Genomic DNA, 23214 nt, shown 5'->3' on the forward strand with positions numbered 1-23214 from the left:
TAGAATGACAAGATAAACTGCACCTTTTCCACCATCAGCACTTCAAAAAAGCACACTATTTATGCATTGCCGATGTACTTAATGTGATAAATGCACATGCCGTCGCTATATTTCACGGTTAGTCAGGTCGTCAAGGTGGCAGGTATGCACAATGAATAAAACAATTCTATGTCCAGTAATAATGTGATTAAAATTTTGAAATAAATTGTTTTAAGCTTTCAACATTCAGCTTTTTTTTTCTTCCCTGAAAGTATGAGCTCATTTTTAGATATTCATTCTCCCGTGCAGAGGCAGCTGCCTTTGCTCCAAGCTGTCCCTCTGATGACCTGGCTGATAATGGCAACTTACTGTATATACTGTCACAAGCATAAAGGTGCACGGTGTTAGGACATGGCACAATGCATACGAACACATAGATCCTTCTCGGTTTTAGACAGTACTCTGTGACCATTTAACGTCGATCAGATTTCCCCCCCCCCCACCGATGGAATCACCTATTTTACCTCTCCTTAAAAGTTGGGAAAGTATTGCATGGGAGAAATTGTACATCACACTCCACAATATGTAAAATTTCATGATTTAAAAAAAGGAAAATTTGACATTCTGCTTCACATAGACCACCTCAAAGTACTTAATTACAGGATTCAAAACTTTTAAACATAGGGATCTATTATTCCAAAAAGCTTACTGCTGCAATTTAGCTTCTTTTCCATACTAGTCTATTGTGCTTTGTCTTTGTGGCTTAAGAATCAAGGCTGACATTTCAGTTTAGTAATGAATGCGGTCCTGTCACAAGTGGCATAATTCAGATGAGACATTAAACTGAGGCCAAATTTGGACATAAAGATCTGTGGCACGCCAAATAGGAACACTTCTGACCTGACATTTCTTCCTCAACCAACATCAAAACAGATTAAATGGTCATTTATCTCAATGCTGTTTGAGACCTTGCGAGGGCGGAGAAGGTAGGGCCCAAAACTGGTCGGAGGCTCACCGATGCCATCGGGGATCGGGTTAAGCAGCTGAGTGAACCACGTCCAGTGGGGAGTAAAAGACTTGGCAGCAGGATGGTCGATCTGGAAGACAAGTTCGACGCTCAGTGATGGAGGTGAGCAGGCATGGTTGGGGGATGGGCAGTGGGCTCAGATATATGCCCTTGCAGCCTCCTTGATTAAGTGCACCATCCCCACCGGCAGCTGGGAAACCCTGGTCAAATACCTCCCTAAGTGGAGGAAGAGCATCCGGGAGAGCGCTGAGCACCTAGAGTATCGTCACCGAGAGCATGCAGAAACCAAGTGCAGACAGTGGAAGGAGCGTTCGGCAAACCAGACTCCCCACCCACCCTTTCCTTCAACAACGGTCTGTCACAGGTGGGACAGAGACTGTAATTCCCATATTGGACTGTACAGTCATTTTTAGAGTGGAAGTAAGTCTTCCTCAATTTTGAGGGACTGCTTATGATGTTTGAGACCTTGCTATTTGCAAAAATGTTTACTTACACAATAGTAACTACACTCCAAAAGTAAATTAATTGGCTGTAAAGCATAGAATCATAGAATGGCGACAGCATGGACGACATTTGGCCCGTGCTGGCTCTCTGCAAGAGCACCTCAGCTCGTTCCACTCCCCCACCCTTCCCCCGAAGCCCTGCAATTTTCTTTTCTTTCAGGTACTTATCCAATTCCCTTTTGAAAGCTGTGATTGAGTCTGCCTCCACCACCCTTTCAGGCAGAGCATTCCAGATCCTAACCACTTGCTGCGCAAAGTTTTTTCTTATGTCGCCTTTGGTTTTTCTGCCAATCACCTTAAATTATTTAAATCTTCATCTTGATTGGACAAATCAAATTGGCCAAGGTAACCTTGAGGAAGCGTTCATAGTGTGTATCCAGGATAGTTTCCATGAACAGTACGTTGCGGAACCATCCAGGGAGCAGGCTATCTTAGATCTGGTATTATATGAGACAGGATTAATAAATGATCTCCCAGTAAAAGATCCTCTAGGAAAGAGTGATCATAGCATGGTTGAATTTCAAATTCAGTTGGAGAGTGAGAAAGTTGGATCTCAAACCAGTATCCTAAGCTTAAATAAAGGAAACTACAAAGATATGAAGGCAGAGTTGGCTAAAGTGAACTGTGAAAATAGATTAAAGTGCAAGACGGTTGATGAGCAGTGGTGGACATTTAAGGAGATATTTCAACAAAGATATATTCCAATGAGAAAGAAAGACTAGGAGAAGGGATAACTATTCGTGGCTAACTAAGGAAATAAGGGATGGTATCAAATTGAAAACAATGACTTGCAAAGTGGCCAAAATTAGTGGGAGGCCAGAGGATTGGGAAACTTAAAAACCAGCAAAGAACTAAAAAAATGAGGGGGTAGATTATGAAAGTAAATTAGCAAGAAATATAAAAACAGATAGTAAGAGTTTCTACAGGTATATCAAAAGGAAGAGAGTGGCTCAGGTTAAATGTTGGTCCCTTAGAGGACGAGACTGGTGAATTAATAATGGGGAGCAGGGAAATGGCAAAAACTCCGAACAAATATTTTGTATCGGTCTTCATGGTAGAAGACACTAAACATCCCAATAATGGATAATCAAGAGGCTATAGGGAGGGTCACTAAAGAAGTACTCAGTAAAATAATGGGACTAAAGATGGACAAGTCCCCTCGATCTGATGGCTTACATCCTAGGGTCTTAAAAGAAGTGGCTGCAGAGATAGTGGATGCATTGGTTGTAACCTACCAAAATTTCCTGGATTGGAAAACCACAAATGTAACGCCACTATTTAAAAAAGGAGGCAGACAGAAAGCAGGAAACTGTAGACCAGTTAGCCTAACATATGTTGTTGTGAAAATGCTGAAGTCCATTATTAAGGAAGCAGTAGCAGGGCATTTGGAAAAGCATAATTCAGTCAAACAAAGTCAGCATGGTTCTATGAAAGGGAAATCATGTTTGACAAATTTGCTGGAGTTCTTTGGGGATGTAATGAGCAGGGTGGATGAGAGGGAACCAGTGGATGTGGTATATTTGGATTTCCAGAAGGCATTCAATAAGGTGCCACATAAAAGGTTACTGCACAAGATAAAAGTACATGGGGTTGGGGGTAATATATTAGCATGGATAGAGGATTGGCTAACTAACAGAAAACAGTCAGAATAAATGGATCATTTTCCCGTTGGCAAACAGTAACTAGTGGGGTGCCACAGGGGATTGGTGCTGGGGCTTCAACTATTTACAATCTATATTAATGATTTGGATGAAGTGACCAAGTGTAATGTAGCCAAGTTTGCTGAGGATACAAGGATGGGTGGGAAAGCAAGTTGTGAGGACACAAAAAATCTGCAAAGGGATATAGACAGGTTGTGAGTGGACAAAAATTTGCCAGATGGAGTATAATGTGAGAAAATGTGAGGTTATCCCTTTGGCAGAAAAAATAGAAAAGCAAATTATTTTTAAATGGAGAAAAATGTTGCCGTACAGAGGGACCTGGATGTCCTTGTGAATGAAACACAAAAAGTTAGTATGCAGGTACAGCAAGTAATCAGGAAGGCAAACGGAATGTTGGCCTTTATTGCAAGGGGGATGGAGTATAAAAGCAGAGAAGTCCTGCTACAACTGTACAGGGTATTGGTGAGGCCACACCTGGAGTACTGTGTATAATTTTGGTCTCCTTATTTAAGGAGGGATATACTTGCATTGGAGGCAGTTCAGAGAAGGTTCACTAGGTTGATTCCAGAGATGAAGGGGTTGACTTAAGAAAGATTGAGCAGGTTGGGACTGTACTCCTTAGAGTTCAGAAGAATGAGGTGTGATCTTATTGAAACATATAAGATAATGAGGTGGCTCGACACAGTAGATGTAGAGAGGATGTTTCCACTCATGGGGGAATCTAGAACTCGGGGGCATAGTTTCAGAGTAAGGGGCCGCCTATTTAAAACTGAGATGAGGAGGAATTTCTTCAGAGGGTTGTAAATCTGTGGAATTCTCTGCCCCAGAGCTGTGGAGGCTGGGTCATTGAATATATTTAAGGTGGAAAGAGACATATTTTTGAGCAACAAGGGAATAAAGGATTATGAGGAATGGGCAGGAAGTAAAGCTGAGTCCATGATCAGATCAGCCATGATCTTATTAAAAGGCAGAGCAGGCTCGAGGGGCCAAATGGCCTACTCTTGCTCCTATTTCTTATGTTCTTAAATCTGGGATCTCTGGTTCTCAGCCCTTCTGCCAATGGGAACATTTTTTTTCCACCTACACTGTCCCGACGCCTCATGATTTTGAACACCATTATCAAATCTCCTCTTAATCTTCTCTGCTCCAAGGAGAACGACCCCAGTTTCGCCAGTCTATCCACGTAACGGAAATCCCTCATCCCTGGAATCATTCTGGTAAATCTTTTTTGCACCCCAAGGCCTTCACATCCTTCCTAAAAGTGTGATGTCCAGAACTGGACATATTACTCCAATTTGGCTGAATCAGTGTTTTATACAGGTTCATCTTAATATCTATGCTTTTATATTCTATTCATGAAGCCCAGGATCCTGTAAGCTTTTAAATGCTTTCTCAACCTGCCCTGCCATCCATAACAATTTTTGCACATATACCACTAGGTCTCTCTGTTCATGCACTTCCTTTATGATTGCACCTTTAGTTTATATTTCCTCTTCTCATTCTTTCTACCAAAATGTATCACTTTGCACTTTTCTGCATTAAATTTAATCTGCCATGTGTCTGCCCATTGCATCAGCCTGTCTATGTCCTCTTGAAGTCTATCACTATTTGCCTCACTGTTCATTATACTTCCAAGTTTTATGTCATCTGCAAATTTTGAAATTGTGCCCTGTACATCCATATATTAAGAAAAACAGAGGTCCTAGAAATGACTGTTGGAATGTCCTGAGGATGTGAAAGGTGCTAGATAAATATAAGTTCCTTCTTTCTTCTGTGTCAAAGCAGTTGGCCTTTGCTCTTTTAAAAAAAAGCATGTCTATAAACAACTCGCACTTAAATAGTCCTTTTAATGTAGGTGTAAGGAACAACGAACAGCAAGCCAAAGGAGATTTCAGGAAGGCTGACCAAGCTTGGTCAGAGGAGGGTCTGAAAGGAGAGGGAGGTAAAGAGGCAGAAGATTTTATGGAGGGAATTCCAGTGCATAGGCCCTAAGCAGCTGAGGGCACAGTCCACTAATGGTAGGACAAAGGGATTGGGGGGAAATTCATGAGAGACTTGAGTTAGTTGACCAGAGTTGTTTTTTTTGGGGGGGGGGGGGGGGGGGTGTTAATCATAATCTGAGACCAAATAATGTGCAGGGTAATTTGTTTGTTTAAAATGCTTAAATATGGCTGGAGGATGTTAGAGATAGGGAGAAGCGAGGCCAAATGGATTAAAAAAACTAGGATGGTATTAAATTGAGGCATTGGTGAGTGGACAACTAAACGGCGATTCCTTTTGTCACTTTACTTTCCATCACGAGTGGAATATTCCTCTTCAGATGACACTAGTAAGTTGTCTAAAAGAGCCAGACGAAAGCAGCACCAATTTAGAAGAGCTGCGAGCTACAACGCCCTTTCCACGCTGCCCAAACAGATGCTGGCAACTATAATGTTTGATAATCGTGAGGCTGCTCTGCAGATAGTCAACAGTAGGAAGTCTGACTGAGATGGCCAAGAATTAGCTATTGAACAATTAGAAAGGCTTTTTACCTTTATATTATGTATAATGAGAAAAATAGTACAATTGAGAATGCATTGTTAGCCATTTTGCAATACAGTGTTTTGTCAGTTATCCAAGCTTGTCTTTTCATTTAATACAAATAACTGATAGGACTTTCTAAAGTCAAGTTGGGTGACGATCATCACTGAGCACATGTACAGAGCAAAAGTTATGATTCTTATCTGGGTTAAGAGGAGCCATGTAATCTTAATTTCAGGATTACCTGTTTTATAGGGTCTCAGCATTGTTGTTTGAAACTTTGTATATTAAGCCAGTACGTAAGGTGACACTCCACTTTTTAAAATCATTTTATTTTATTAATTACTTTCCATACCTTTTCTTTTTAAAAAGGAAGATTGATATTACAGCATACAAACATTCCCTGGGCAATACAGAACTTAACTGCCAACACATATGGACAATGCACCATTACGCGTCTCGCATAGTATTGATTTAAGAATAAAGGACAAAGCCTTGTTGGTTGCACTTTTTGCCTCTTAGGTTAAAGAACAAATTCAATTCCCCCCACCCCCCACAAAACACGTAGGCTTTCATCCACAAATAACAGTGTGCCTTTAAGAGTCTCCTTCTTTATGGACCAAGACCCATAATCCATCAGATACTGGTCAAACGTGCAATCTACATCACATGGACTGGATTTTCTTTCTTCTCCTCCTCTGCCAATTTCAGAGTCTACGGGGATATTCCACTCTGCTTAAAGAGAAACATTCTGCAGAACACCACACACACCTTTCACAATCAGCTCATTACTGAGAGGCAGCCATGAGGGAGTGTACACTGACCATAGTTTAAAAATAAATCAAAGGGGTCTTCACAATGACCAGTATTTGTTTTTTTTCTCCACAAAATATTTTGAAGGCTAATATACAAATGAAGTACATCACATCCAAAGAAGATACTGCAATGCTCAGCTTTCTGAAAGATATTTTCTCAAGTGAGGTTCAACACTGAAAGAGAACTGTATCTTAAATGGCACACCTGTTTCCCCCTGCAATGATGGGAATCTAAATGTGATTTTTTTTGGATAACAATAAATGATTTCTCCCAAACAGCAAATATAGCTACAAGGAAAAGCAATGGCACTGGGAAGCGTACAGATCTTAAAATGATAATTGTCAGAGGAATACAGTTCTCCTTTAACAAGAGACTGCAACATACTTATCGTACTTTCTTAAATGATTAATATGGTAACAATTTTTTTTTTTAAGTTATTGCCATCAGCTAATTAATGTATTCAAAAAATCAAAAATATTTTTAAGTGGCCATTAAATTAAAACTATGGGGAGTCTTCCGTTAAAGGATTATTATACCTAGGATTTCCAATAAACACACAGATTCAGTAAGCACTGCTATTCAAGGCTCTCTGTAGGACCTAGAAAATAAACCTGCTGCACATAGCACAACCTTTTCTCAGTTTCATGAATCCACTATTTTGTCCATCTTTTGTCTATCCAGGAGATAACCAAATTGTGATTGATGACCATTTCAACAGTGAATGTTATACCAAGCACATCACCATTTGCCCCTTCCCATCATAGTTGCATCCCAAAAAGAAAGTGGCTTGGAAATATGATTTAATTTCCATTTTGCTAGTGAGTTACAATGCTGAATTAAGATCAAGTTTATCTTCCAATAGCTGGGATGGTGACTAGCGTCTGGGAATTCATTTATGAGGGAAGGTTGCTTTTAGTTAAGGGATCACAACTGCAATCAATGGTGTATGGCAACATAACCCTTTGAGTACTATTTAGAACTTTCTATCAAAATAAGACTAGCAATTTTACTTTAAAATTTATTTCAAAAACACACTCAATTATTAACTCAATGGTTCCATCCATATTTCAAGTGTTACTTTATATTACATACATGGCATCACATTCACATGCTGAGGTGAGGGGGTAACCCAACACTCCTGCAAGTCACAATACTGTGTCACAGCATTCATTTTCCTCAAAGCTAGTTCTTCGCTTTATCTTCCTGACAATGACAGTACAACAGTAATCATCAGGATTGTTTTAATATATTAGAATAAAAAAAAACATACTGAATTCCTGAAACTATTAACTGGAAGCAGGTTAGAAAGGAATACTTACAATCTTGTGGCCTACAGAAGGGGATGGGGAAGAGGAGGAGTGCTTTGAGGGTATAAAAGAAAACATCGTCTATGCGTGATGTAAAAATTAACGAGGTTTGGTTTGCAGACACCAACATGAAAAACATAACACAATTTAAAAGTCCAGTACTCAAAGGGTTAAACGCTGCAACTATATTCTTTTTCGGAGCCATTTTCAATCAATTGGAGAGGAGCTTTTCAGGGCTGGAAAATAAATCCAATTTCCATGGGAGTTGGTAAGATACAAAGGATCATCTTCCCTAACAGAAAAGCAGCCAAGTGTTGATCTTGGCATACCAGCATCACAACCCTTATTACTTTACTGCAAGATCCCCCAAATCTCATTCTAACCCTTCCTTTCTGTGCCTATTAGATATCTGCATCAATTGGGATAAGTGGGAACAGAAGTGTGGCATTTGTTTTTGATGACAGACCAACCTCATGTTTTTATGTGTTTGAATATTTTGTGTATTGCCCAGATAGGTTATTTAATTTATCTTCTCTAAGATTTGTTCTATAGCTTTGCTGAGACCCGTCATAATTGATCTCAGCTGGATAAGACCCAATTGGATGACGTATTCGCAGCTCAACCCACAGCTGTCCGGCATTGGAGGTGAGCAGGAATCAGCATCCTTTTGATTGGAGACTCCCTTTTCAAATTCTAACATTCACAAATGAGGAAACTCCCATCTGTTGCTTATCTAATGGCAAGCAGACCTACTGGAGAAATCCAAGCAGGTCTACATTATGGCTGCTTTGAACTGGAGCAAATATCCTTTCGGAGAATAAAAAAAATAAACACCACCTTTCTGTGTTGGAATCTAAGGGGGAAGAACTTCACATTGTGACGTCTACCCTTCAGTAATAAGTTAGTCTGTTCTGGTGGTTGATTCCTTTAATGTGTTAGCTTAGTTTGGTTTAAGCAATATTACCAAAATTATTTTGACAATGCATTACAGAAAAGTTGATATATAGATATATATCTATATATTAGATATAGGAAAACATTAAATTGGTTGACAAAAAAGTGCTACATATTACATTTGTTCAGTTAGTTTTTGTTGGCTGATTTTGGAAAAGAAATATACAAACCAACATTAAAACAGAGCTAGAAATGTCTAAAGAGAATGGGCTACAGAGTTCAGACTATTCGAATCTAGACTACATTATTAAGTACAGCTACTGTAATTGTAGCCCAACTTGGCACCTCTACCCAAAATACAACTTCACAGGCTTGGGCATGGTATTCGGAGATGGAGCAAAAGGAACATTGCAAGAATTGAACTCGGGAATCCCTCCAACAAGAGAGGGAACAAATTTCTACCAGTCTTGTTTATTTCCTAGTGGCTACTTCAAAGAGTAATATTATGAGGAAGTCTGGTGGTAGGTAACTTTGCTGAGCTCACGGGCATGAAGCAATGGGAAGGAACAAAATAAATTTCAAGGGAAGGGGGAAAAAAGATTGCTGTTGGAACCTACTTATTGGGTTAAACTACCCAAAATCCAGTGTCGTGAGTACCTAACAAAAAATACCATGCCTAGGACTGAGTAACGTTAAAACACTGTTCACCTGTGACCTGGATTCAGTTCTAATTCATGAGATTAAAAATTTTCCCTCCTTGTTTGCTGCAAGAGTTGCTCATAATTTGGCTTTAATTGGCAAGCTTGATGTGGAAACTGGAAATGTCATACTGGTGCTGTAAGAGGTGCTTTACCGAGACTGGGGATAAGGCACATAGTTTGGGGCAAAGCAGAAGGATCTTAACTCTGCATCTGGCGTATGCTACCTGACATGAGTGTGCCTAATGGTGATATTGCATACTAAAAGTAGACAAATTGTTTCCCAGCAAGAACATCCCTTACTTTAATAAGCTCGAAAAAAGAAAAATAAGCAGGCATGAGAACATTTAGTAACTTCTAACTAATCTCGCATTTAGCCCGCTTTAGCGATAAATGGTCAAATTATAGCAGAATATATCTGGTATCTGCCCCATCACCATTGATTTATTAATTTGAAGCACATACTGCAAAATAATTTTAACTTGTTAGCTCTGATAAGCGTGCAATTTTCAACATTTCTGCTCTGTGGCAGTAGGATTATTGAAGTGGATGTTGGGGATTTGCAAGTAATGCCACTGTGCAGCTCCTCCAGGTATACTGTTGATGAACATTTAAAAAAAGAGAGCCAGGCTAGAACCTAACCAATGACGACTGTCACTACCTGGTGGCTTTTGTTGTGCCAAAGCTTCATTTTGAGATCCAGCAAAAATAATAAAAAAAGGCACTTGTGGCCATCTGTGCCTTTGGCTTTGTGGTCCAGAGCGGACAATGTCATCTGATGAAAACCCTACCCCCAAGATGCGAGACTCTTGGTATACTGTGATTGTACAGTAAGGCAGATCAAAGGCCTATTTATTGAAATATTGGCAACAAAAACCCCCACACAAGGACAAATAAAAAAACAAACAATCTCCTGCAACCCCCCGCCCCCCCCAAAAAGAAAATCATAAATTGGCACAAAATGGAAGCTATAAAAGGTGACTGTGGGATGCTGACAGCAGTTGTGACTTGTGTGTATCTCACTCACCACACAGTCACTCCACTTACACAATTCAGCCCATGCAATCTCACTGGTTTCCAGTGATTCCCGGAAGGTAATTTACATCATCCTAACTGGATCATTCTATGGTAGCATTTTGGCAGATTGAATATTCAGCCTGCAATTCAGTAATGAGAAGTGATGCTGCAGTCAATCCACAAATAAGCATTCAGAATTCCAAAAATTTCCAACTACACTGGAAAAAAAACCCAAAAATGTTCTTAACCCTTTCACCGGCATAAACCTAAATGTAGGTCAGAATAAAATGCCTCCAGGATGATGCACTTGTATTTAGGTTTATTCTGCTACCTTCATCTTTGTTTGCAATTAACATAAAGGTTCACATTGGTCGGGCGTTTAAACTAACCGTAGCTTGCTTATAATCCAAAAATTAATTTGAATAGAGTAGAAGCTAGCCAATAGCAGTCCAAGATTTAACGGAAACGACCATTTTGATTAAAAAAAGGCGTTCAACATACATTTTAACAAAACAAACTGCACTTTAAAAAAAAAAGAAACAGAAGCTCATTTTAAACATTATACAAACAACTTTAAAACCCAGCCAGGAAATAGTGCCTTACTATATGACCTATTCCACATTCTCCACAGGCCGGTGAAGGGATTAAAGCAATTTACAATGTAATATTATTCTAATAAAAAAATAAAAAAAATTTGCTTAAGTAGCAACCCCAGTCCAGCTGCTCACTCCTGGATCCACTCATAGCCAAATTCATAGCCCCAAATCCAATTTCTCACAAGTAAAATCTGTTTGGTGAGGAATCATCTTAATGAGCCTACACTGGTCACCATCCTGGAGTTGAAAAAATTAAAACAATTCTGATCGCCTGAATCAACGTGCGGGAGGGTAGAGTGGTCAGTGATGTTACAATCTTCAGATGCCCTAGCATTGTAATAATAATTGTAGCAGTGTTTCAACAGCTAATTTAAATTTATATATTTTTTAAATTACTGTTACAGCTTTGCGCCTGGGAGGTGAGCACTTACCCTTTCAGGTGGGGATGATGTGAGGTGCTGCAAGATTAACAGAATGGAAAAAGAAGGAGGAGGGGGAGGGGAAAGAGAGTGGCAAAACCTCACTAAAAATGCTCTGTAGTTAACATTGTGCCCGGTAAGACTGACAATTTTCTTTGCATGTGACAATAATTATAATTACATTTTAAAAGTTGAAAAGGTCTGAATATTCTGATTTACTACGTCATCGACCAAATGTTTTATTGGACAGGATGCTTTTTTTTTTGAGTTACAACTGAATAAATGTTTTCACACAATACTGCGAATGGACTGTGTTTTAAAAAAAACCTTAGTTGCAAACTGAATCCTTTTATTTCTTAAAGTGGTTATCAATATTAATTAGGTGGCAGCAAGTGGCTGTTTGGTTTCAGACTGATTGGGACTGGGAATTTTAATATTCTTTTCAGAATCACAAGATCATAATGCACTTTGATGTCCCTTCCTACACAAGTTTATGAATTATTAAAAAGCAGATCCAGGATTTTTTTTTAATAAATAAATCAACTCAATCTCCACTGGGGTTACTAACTTAAGAGACAACATTCTTCCCTGGGTTAGAAACTGCTGAGAATCTCTTGGTCAAACCTTTATGGGTCAACACATGGTAAATGTAGATTTAAACACTAAACATTTTTTTTAAAAACTCTGGTATCAATAACCAATTAGAAGCCAAAGAAGAAATTAATAACTTCACAAAATTCAACATTTCCCATTGTAGTTTATCAGAAGTCCATCATACTAAGAATGATTTAATTTACGTTTCTTTTGTTAATTTGTCAATTTACGGCAAGTTTCTTATGTAACGATTTGCTCAAAGACATTCTACAGATTACTGCAAATGTTGTATTGACATTAAATGATTTGTTTTTCTCCCACTCTTCCCAAACCCATATAACTAACACTGACAATATGGCTGGTCCCACCACATAGACAATTATGTAATGGACAAGTGCACAATACCGATTATATAACTGGTTGTATTATGTCTAATAAATGGTTGATAGTAATTACTCAATAAAACTTGAAATCAATAAATCACAATTGATAACTGTTTAGTGTGGATGTCACCATATGCATAACATGGGACATACTGGAAATCAGCATCCACCATACTGGAGACCTGTAAAAGTATAAATACATTCTAATAAATAATACTCTGGTACAGTGCAGGAGTTCGCAGCACCAGCTTTCTACACCAGAGTGCCACGTGTGTCTGTGCCAGAAATTCCCCATAGCGTGAGCTCAGCTCACCTGTGCCACCACGGGAAGGTGCAAAGTAAGGCTAAGAGAAGGAGGAAAGCATCAGCCAGGCCAGTCTGCACAGCTTCCAATAGCTGGGTTCGCAGCATTATGAGGAGTGGCCTGGGAGCAGGTCATCCACCTATTTAGCTGCAGATGTTATGCCAAATGGGAGATAGATAAATATAAATACTTTAAAGGCTTCTCACCCTCAAAAAACAAAAAAAAAGGCCTAGAAAAAGGATATGAGCTATTTCAGTTTTCTATTGGTTCGGACCAAGTCATGGTTATAAACTGCTCAATTTAATTTATGTTGTCTAAACTCACCGATTAGATTACTGCCATGTACTTATAACCAATTATCCAATGATCTGTGTGCAGATACACCCTTCTCCCAAAACTCGTCAGGGTAACCTCAAAACTACAAATGACAATGTCATGAATTTATTAGTGTGGGTGAACTTCAGTAAAATATTACACACTTGCCCATTACATATTCTATTTATATCATATGGGTGTCCAAAAAGTGATTTTAAACCAAATTATGACTATTTTAAATACTGAAAGCAGATAAAGTACTTTATGATGTGACCAGAATAGTTATTGTGACCTTAAAGACAGTATGGATAGTGAAATATCAGTTAATATCACCAACTAAAAATCTATCACCTGTGGTATAAATGCCCATAAAGATTGGACTTTGAGTTCCTCACAACAAAATATACATTCTTATCAACCTCATTGGAAAATGGCTGCCGGTCAAATGGATTTAAAAAGAAAAAGAAAGTGTTGCCTTTATTAAAGGATTCATCTAATATTTAATAAAGTGCCAGGTTGCTATTAATTAAGGTTACACAATGAATGCACCCTTGTATTAAGTCAGTACATTCCTGTAAACCTAAACTCCTCTTTGCAAAAAACACCTGGGACCTTCTAAATATTCCAAGACACAATTGTTGCGACCTATAGTGAACAGAATTACCAGATGTTCTATTATACAAATAAAATTAAATCTATATAATGTAATACCACACAGGATTTTGTTACTCTGAAAAATCCAAACTCTGGGAACTATTATACACGAATCAATGAGCTCTCCTCTCCCCAAGATTGTACTAAAACCTTAATCAAATCCTCCGTAGTTACTACTGAAAGCATTAGATAAAAATTTGTTTTTGTATATTCACAAGCACAACCACTAGTTATCCTTTTCCATACAAAATCTTCAAACAACAGGAGAGACACTTGCATCAAGTCTTGGGCTTCAACTGTCAGCAAGATTTGCTTCACAACAGTTCATAAAGGCCTGCTGTCTGCAACCTGGGAGTTTGCACACCTTCCCCAAATCGATTTGGTGCCTAAAGCCATCTGGTATGGCGCCCAGTCCTTCAGCGTTAAAAAGGTTAACTGACACCACGCAAAGATGATTTTCTGTGTCCAATGGCCGTTCCAGTCATCTTTATGGATCCATGTCGTCAAGGTCACTTTTAGATTCACCAAGCATCATGGGAGACTCTGAGCCCTTAGTTTGAAACAATGAAGGAAACATGTTAGAGCAACAAGCACATTACCTTAAAGACAGCTTAGAACATACAAGAGCGATGAGGGAAAATGTAACCTGGAATATATGCCTTTTTCCATTGAGTACATCAACTCTAAGTGCTAGTGCAAGTGTTAGCTTCTCACACATCTGTTCCAATACACTCTATTTTAATTTGAGAAAAACACATAAAATACTGGAAATGTAAAGCAAGTCAGTCAGTATTTGAAGAAAGAAAGATAGGTTAACAGTGTTATGAAGGGGGGCCTGGCCCAACGTATTAACCTTTCTTTCTCTTCTACATGCCCCTTGCACTGAAGCTTTACATTTTGTACTCTGTGGGGACTCCCTCATGTGATGACAGAACTCTAATTGTAAATGAATGAGGAGGAAATGTGTTCATTTTACTTTTGGAAGAAACTATTGAACCCTTTTCATCTCTCATGCACAAGTACCTCTTCATTATGCAAATACAATCCCCACAAAGGTATCAATTTGAATCGTTAACTTTTTACCCATATGCCAGCAAGTCCTTCTTCTGAGACAGACAGAATTAATGAATCTACTGTATCCACAATCGCACCACATAGTGCCTCTGAAAGTGTGGTGGGCGGGGGGTTTGCTGGTCATAAGCAACATACCTCACCAGCTCACGTTAAAATGGCAGCCTTGATTTAACAGGAGTGCATTTCCGTTTCAAATACATTTTTATTTGGTAGATTGCTATAGTTTAGTTTTCCAATATTCCAACACCACAATTAAGTAAGATTTTTAAAAATTAAGATTTGTAGAGAAGTTCTTCAGGTTAAAAAATACCTAGAACTAATGACATTTTGGTTTTCAGTATTTGTATTTTCACTATTCTGTTGTGTCGAATTGGATGACCAGTTTTGTATACTTGCCATATTTAGTTATCTGTTAGAGCTTTTTTGCTACAATTTAATTGCACAACACAAATCTAATGCGACAATCTAACATCTAATCTCTCAGTAAGGAGTCTTTCTTACCTGTCGGAGAGTTCTATCTCCATTCTCTGTAGCAGGGCTGCCTTCTGACCCATTACTGCTCCCAGATTGTTCCTTCTCATTTAAAAGGGCTGTAGCATAGGCTAATGTGTCCTGCAGTAAAGTAGGTACTCTTAGGGTTACATCTCTTAACTTGTGACATTTAACTTTACATTTTTCACACTGTCTTAGAATAAAAATATGTTTTTGGTTAAGACTGAATATTAATCTGAAGAAATACAAAGGAAGTAATGAGAGAAGGCAGTTTTGTATGCCATGTAGCATGACTTGGATACCTGCCCAAATCCTACCCACTTCAGTGATTTTCTATACTCATTCAAATAATCAAGAAAGGTAGAGTGGAGGCCAGTTCCTGTCGTACAAAGAGAAAAGCCACCGTGGTCGACTCCCCACATCTCAACAGTTCGATTCAAGTTGTTTTAAAGCCTGGGAGCAGAGCATCCATTTCCTCAGATGGAGATAGTAAGCTTAGAACATTGCAAAGGTGGAAGAGAAAAATCAAAATAATACTTTAAAAATTAGTTTGGTCCGGTGGTAGGATATTTACCTTTCAGCCAGATAGTTATGAGTTCAAGCCACCCCCCCCACCAGGACTTCAACATCTGACATTTCAGTGCAGTACTGAGGGAGTGCTACATTGTCAGAAGAGGTGTTAAATGAAGGTTCCATCTACCTGTTCAGACGGATGCAAAAGATCCCATGGTGCTATTCAAAGGGGCACAAAGCAGTTCTCCTGACTAACAGTTAGCCCTCAAATCAACATCATCAAATCAGATTTATTTGATTGTTTTGAGAGACCTTGTTGTTCATAAATTGGCCATCATGTTTGCCTCCATAATCTCCAAAAAGAATCAAATGTGAAGTTTTAGGATGTCCCGAGGACTTGAAAAGTACTATTTAAGTATAAGTTCTTCCTTTTGTGAGTAGTGTCTAGACCAATGACTGAAATCAGAGCCATGATAAATAATTTTGACTTGTTTGTTTTGTGGTATTTTTCCTAAAAAATATTTCTCTAGTCAAAAGTCAAGGGACGAAAGAGAGATTATTCACATCATTGCTTTTTATCGGAGTACCACCACTTCTCCTTCTGATAGTAGGGCAGAACCAAAGAAATTTCCATCATAGACTAATCTGTTTTCTGTTGCTTATCATAGTCGTTGCTATAAGGAGGATGAAGTAGCTGAAATACCTGTGCTGAAATTGTGCGCTGAAATGTCTTTGCTGTTGAAGTTTCGTTTGATATGTTGCTCTGTGGGGTCCAGTAATGCTCAGACATCTAAATGGAGGGAATCAGACAGAAAAAAATAGGCAGTTCAACTATAGAACACACAAACTGCATTAGTCTCAGGGTACAAGACTACCTCCAACAGAGATGACATGTGCCTTTAAGAAATGCTTCACTATTTCAAGGTGCTCCAACATGTAACGCAGCGAAGAATTTAAGAAACTCATCAGATCTTAGGCCAACAGCTTTGAAGAGTCAGGTGACTCTCTGATCTCACTGGAACATTTGGATTTTGAAGAGAGCACACTTTACAGTAAAGTGTGCTCTCTTCAAAATAAAGACCTGAATGTTACAGATCTTTTTTTTTGCAGAGGTATTATAAATTGAAAATAAATTGTAGCTTCAAAGCCAGTTTTGCAGTTAAGTATGGTTCACACAATCTGCTCCACACCGGTGTGGCCACAAAATGAGTTTTATAGAGAGTTTGAAAAAGCGTTGGTAGGTTACAAGTGGTCTCAAAGGGGATAATTACATTGCTGCCAGCCCGTACCTTCTTCTGTAACCACTGCACAGCCCAGCTCCAGTGATGAGGATGTTCCCGAAAGTAATCCTTAGCAGCTGTACATCTATTGAAAGAGGAAGTAAATGCTTATTACTTTCACATTGTTTGGAAGTTGGAAAGAGTAAGAAGGAGGAAAGATTAAAAAAAAATCTGGATAGCCAAACAAGATGATGCATGTTGCACTATGGGACCCAAGTTTAAACCTGAATCTAGCAGAAAGGTGGCTCAAGCCCCCTCTGGCATGGGTGAAGAACTCTCATTCCAGTTTTCAGTGGCTGAAAACTTACAGCATAAAACTTAGCGCTTAAGAGAATCCCACTCAGAGGAGAAGGAACAACAGCTGGTGAGGGGAATGGAAATGGCAGTGCAAATAGGATATTTTGATCAAAGCACATTGTTTGACCAGTGCAGAGAGCAATCCTGCTATTAGCTACTGTTCTTCATAAACGTAACATAAGAAATAGGAGCAGGAGTAGACCATACGGCCCCTCGAGCCTGCTCCGCCATTCAATAAGATCATGGCTGATCTGATTATGGACTCAGCTCCACTTCCCCGTCCACTCCCCATAACCCCTTATTGTTTAAGAAACTGTTTATTTCTGTCTTAAAATTTATTCAACAGCTCTCAGAGGCAGCGAATTCCACAGATTTACAACTCAGAGAAGAAATTTCTCATCCGTTTTAAATGGGCAGCCCCTTATTCTAAGATCATGTCCTCTAGTTCTAGTCTCCGATGAAGGATCGCACACTGGTGAAAAAAGTTCTATTTTTCAGAATGGATCGCCTTCATTTGAATAAATATTTTCACTTAATAGTTGAATTAAAATCACCAAAACAATTTTTGGAGGTCCAAGTTCCTGAAGTAAAGTTAGTGAATGAATCAACATATCTGAACTACCAATATAAAAACAGAAAATGGCAGAAACACCAGCAGGTCAGGCAGCATCTGTGGTGAAAGAAACAGGGTTATTATTTCAGGTCGATCAACCTGAAACTTAACTCTTTCTCTCGCCGTAGATGTTGCCTGACCTGCTGAGTGTTTCCAGCATTTTACATTTTTATTTCAGATTTCCAGCATCTGCAATATTTTACTTTTGTATCTCAATTGTTCCCAGATCAATTACTTAATTGAGACCATCAGGCCTTTCACTTGATATCATAACCTGGAAGTTACTCCGAAGGAACAACCCAGAAGTTAGATCTGAAAATGCACCCAATGTTGCACCCATTTTGCGGATGTCAATTTGCGCCCCAATATCCTCCTAATCTCATTAGCATTATGCCAGAACTTAAAATGAGCGTAAATGGGAAGAAATCAGTGTAAACAATCAAAGCCCAACAAAAGCATAAAACCCAGACCATATATTTCTTTAAGTATGAAAATGTAATATTCAAATCATTTAATGCATATGCACATCAGGCACAGCATATTTTGGAACCTATAATCAGGGAAGCTTTGGAATTTAAGTGACTTGTACATATGCCATAAAAATCCATTCAAAGAAACAGAAACTCATCAACATCAGCATCATCATAGGCGGTCCCTCGTATCGAGGATGACTTGCTTCCACGCCAAAAAGGGATGAGTTCACAGGTGTTTCAATGAAGGTCCTAATATTCCAGGTCCCGAACTATATCCTGGAGGGTGGAAGATGCCTGTGCGTGGATTTTTTTTAATGTGTGGTGGCCGTTGCACACCAGCCACCACACGGGATTGGCAGAGCTAGGTCTTGGTCCAGTGGCAAGGATTAACCAAGACGACTGGAGACCAGCTTTGCTGCACGGACCTCGGGCGCACATAGTGCGCACCAACCTCACCGCTCCTGCTGTACCTGCCCACGCTCCAATCATCGACCTGGACCGTGCTGACGTCCAATCCAGTCGCCCTCCTGAACTGTACATTGAAGTGATATGCCGCCACTCTGCTCCTCCTTTGAAGGCCCTTACCTGCTGATGGTCCTTGCAAGGGTCATCAGCAGGTCGGGGCCTGACCCAGCATTCGGCGTGGCGACATAAATACATAGCAGATCTCAGTAAGGATAATTTTTTAAAAAGTCAAATAATTGCAATTAAACACAAGAATAATTTTTCCCGTTGTGCTTGAAAATCTGGTCGTCCCAAACAAGCACAATTGGAGGATACACACATTTGAGATTTGGGTTGTGGCCAGTTGTGTGGGCAGAGATTTGATTGGGCGAAGGGTTTGATGGACGGAAGTAAAAGATCAAGGAGACGTGAGCATAATGTAGTTACACCTGTAACTCACTTCCGCCCAAAATTCCACAACCCTTTAAGCCATGCAATTGGTCTGTGCTCAGGTTACACTTCTCCCTGGATGCAAACATGGAGGAAACTCCAGGCCTAACATCAGTGCTATTAATAGACTGCTCAATACTAGGAAATCAGGACAAAGCTGCTACCAGTTTGGCAAATAACACTTTAGTTTATGGGAGTAAGGTAGAAATGTGCTGCAAGTGACCTACTTGCTATTTCACTAACCAATAATGCCATTGAAAGCAGTTTTCTTCTCATTAGGTACTATGGATTGGAAGGTAGCTAATGTAACACCACTTTTTAAAAAAAAGGGAGAGAGAAAGCAGGGAATTATAGACCAGTTAGCCTGACATCGGTAGTGGGGAAAATGTTGGAATCAATTATTAAAGACATAATAGCAACACATTTGGAAAGCAGTGACAGGATCGACCCAAGTCAGCATGGATTTATGAAAGGGAAATCATGCTTGACAAATCTTCTAGAATTTTTTTGAGGATGTAACTTGTAGAGTGGACAAGGGAGAACCAGTGGATGTGGTGTATTTGGACTTTCAAAAGGCTTTTGACAAGGTCCCACACAAGAGATTAGTGTGTAAAATTAAAGCACATAGTATTGGGGGTAGTGTATTGACACTACAGAACTGGTTGGCAGACAGGAAGCAAAGATAGGAATAAATGGGTCCTTTTCAGAATGGCAGGGTACTGCAAGGTTCAGTACTGGGACCCCAGCTATTTACAATATACATGAATGATTTAGACGAAGGAATTGAATGTATTATCTCCAAGTTTGCAGTTGACACTAAGCTGGGTGGCATTGTGAGCTGTGAAGAGGATGCCAAGAGGCTGCAGGGTGACTTGTACAGGTTAGGTGAGTGGGCAAATGCATGGCAGATGCAGTATAATGTGGATAAATGTGAGGTCATCCACTTTTGTGGCAAAAACAGGAAGGCAGATTATCTGAATGGTGACAGATTAGGAAAAGGGGAGGTGCAATGAGACCTGGGTGTCATGGTACATCAGTGATTGAAAGTTGGCATGCAGGTACAGCAGGCGGTGAAGGCAGCAAATGGCATGTTGGCCTTCATAGCTAGGGGATTTGAGTACAGGGGCAGGGAGGTCTTACTGCAGTTGTATAGGGCCTTGGTGAGGCCACACCTTGAATACTGTTTTACAGTTTTGGTCTCCTAATCTGAGGAAGAACATTCTCGTTATTGAGGGAGTGCAGCGAAGGTTCACCAGACTGATTCCCAGGATGGCAGGACTGACATATGAAGAAAGACTGGATCGAATAGGCTTATATTCACTGGAATTTAGATGAATGAGAGGGGATCTCATAGAAACAAATACAATTCTGATGTGATTGGACAGGTTAGATGCAGGAAGAATGTTTCCGATGTTGGGGAAGTCCAGAACCAGGGATCACAGTCTATGGGGTAAGCTATTTAGGACCGAGATGAGGAGAAACTTCTTCACTCAGAGAATTGTGAACCTGTGGAATTCTCTACCACAGAAAGTTGTTGAGGCCAGTTCATTAGATATATTCAAAAGGGAGTTAGATGTGGCCCTTACGGCTAAAGGGATCAAGGGGTATGGAGATAAAGCAAGAATGGGGTACTGAAGTGCATGATCAGTCATGATCATATTGAATGGTGGTGCAGGCTCGAAGGGCCGAATGGCCTACTCCTGCATCTATTTTTTATATTTCTATGTAAATATCTGGGTTGGAGAGAAATAAACACATTTTAGTATCAAAGTGAATGGCAAGGTACAGCTGAGCCAAAAAGTCTTGATATTCGAAAACTCTGAAGGGGTCTAATGTTTAAGCCTCAATTTTTGGTGTTTGTCTCTCCTCCAAGCACACACTCGCCTTGTGTAAAATATCCCTCCACTCCGTTGGTAGCAGAGCCTTCAGCTGCCTCAGCCTACTCTTTGTTACTCCTCCAAACTCTTAGCCTCTGTATCTTCCTCTCCATCTTGACAACCCTTCCAAAGTACAGCTCTTCGACTAAGCTTTGGGTCACCTCTCTTGAGACTCTTACAAGCTCCCTTTTCCCCTCGCGGTGAACTGCCTTGGGCCGTTTTCCAATGTTAAAGTAGTTAAATTAGGTCCGTGCAGCAGAGCTAGTCTCCAGTCGTCCTAGTTAATCCTTGCCACTGGACCAAGACCTAGCTCTGTCAAGCCCGTGTGGTGGCTGGTGTGCAATGGCCACCACGCGTTAAAAAAATCCACGCACAGGCATCTTCCACCCTTCAAGATGTAGCTCGGGATCTGGAATATTAGGTCCTTCACAGAAACACCTGTGAACTCATCTCTTTTTGGCGTGGAAGCAAGTCATCCTCGATTCGAGGGACTGCCTATGATGAGTTACATAAATGCAAGCTGTGCACAAGTAGTCAGCAAAAATAAATGTTTCTTTTCAAATCAATTTTAAGCTATATGCTTGTGTACTTACTTCTGAGCTAATAGAACCAAGAATTTGATGCATTGGTAGCAGCGGCTACTGTCAACATTGTTACTCTGGTGCATCAGGGCTGTGGAAATAGAGAACAATAATGATTTAAAATTAGATCACTTCTAGAGTTGTAGAACATGCTGCTAGGCAACAGGACCAAGTGACAGATTGTTCATAAAAGACACCGGTCGGTGTGGTTAAGCTAGACCTGTGTGCACAACAGGGGGCTACATACACAAATACACAGAGCAAGAATAGGACATTTGGGGGGGGGGGGGGGGGGGGGGAGAATGGAGAAGCGAAGAACACACACACACTTCAGTTAGTTGAAAAAAATTCAAAACTGTACCTACTCAGAGCTCAGTGGGTAAATGAAGAATGTGGTGCAGTACTGAGTCTTTCAGACTTAGAAGGCTGAGGTGGAAGCCATGGTGTGTGTCAAGTTCGGTGACCTCACCTAGAGTGGAAGGAGTAGAACTGGCCTAAGCTTCCCTGGGAAAAGGGAAGAGGAAAACAATAGCCTTCCAGTAGTCCCCTGAAAAAGTGTGTGTGAATGTCAGACTTGACTGTGATTCTCTCATGGCTAGATAATCTGCCAATGCTCACTGCATTTGACACAGCATTAAAACAGCCCTGACCAAAGTCACAAAGGACATCCTCTGTGAGTGTGACTATGGTGCATTGTACCTCCTCTATCTCTATGCAGTTTTTGACTTCAACATCCTCCTCCAACATTTCTGGAGTAACCACAATTACTGTTGCTAAAACACAAAACTTGTCTTAAAAGAGAATATGTTTTCTCTCCACATCATGTTAGCTTTATCTTGTTTATTCATTTGTTCTCTTCCCTCTCAGACAACCTGTTTCAACACCTGCAAATACCCTTGCCTGGTTTAAGTCTTACCTATCCGATCGTAGCCACAACATCTCCAGCAATGGCTTCTTTTCCCTCCCTGTTAGCTCCTCCTCATCATCCCCATGCTTCTCTTTGGCAGTATCACAAAAACAAAGCTGCTGCCACATATGCGCTGAAAACATTTAGCTCACTCTCTCTGCCACCTCTTTCGACTCCTCCACTACCTCTGTGTGGTCAGGCTACTTGCCTGAAATCCAATCTTGGATGAGCCACAATTCCCTCCAGCTAAACATTGGTAAGACAGAAGACATTGTCTTGGTCTCCATCATAAATTCTGTAAACTTGCCACCGGCTCCATGCCCCTCCCCAACCAGTCTCAGGATGAATCAATTTGGTCGCAACTTTGGCATCTTATTTGAACCGAGATAAACTTCCCTCAAAACTCCCTATTTCTCAGATTCTGGCCTCTTGTGCATCCCCCACTTCCATTCGTCCCATTGGTGGACGTGCCTTTAGCTGTCGGCCCCATGCTTCGAAATTCTTCCCAAAAAATCATACACTTCCA

General features: G+C 40.0%; 1 protein-coding gene across 2 annotated transcripts in view; it reads right to left on the reverse strand.

Annotated features, from left to right (window-relative positions):
* Positions 1–6003: 6003 nt before the first annotated feature.
* Positions 6004–23214, reverse strand: part of usp24 (ubiquitin specific peptidase 24) — a 230396-nt gene continuing 213185 nt past the window's right edge. For both annotated transcript variants that reach the window (XM_070886744.1, XM_070886743.1), the window contains 5 exons: positions 21794–21872; positions 17056–17131; positions 16470–16556; positions 15263–15373; positions 6004–14237 (listed from right to left, as the gene is read on the reverse strand). In XM_070886744.1, coding sequence (XP_070742845.1) covers positions 14175–14237; positions 15263–15373; positions 16470–16556; positions 17056–17131; positions 21794–21872 — 416 coding nt within the window. In that variant the 3' untranslated portion in view covers positions 6004–14174. The remainder of the gene's footprint in view (positions 14238–15262; positions 15374–16469; positions 16557–17055; positions 17132–21793; positions 21873–23214) is intronic.

This window comes from Pristiophorus japonicus, chromosome 8 (genome assembly GCF_044704955.1).
Source record: "Pristiophorus japonicus isolate sPriJap1 chromosome 8, sPriJap1.hap1, whole genome shotgun sequence".
Classification (NCBI taxonomy): domain Eukaryota; kingdom Metazoa; phylum Chordata; class Chondrichthyes; family Pristiophoridae; genus Pristiophorus; species Pristiophorus japonicus.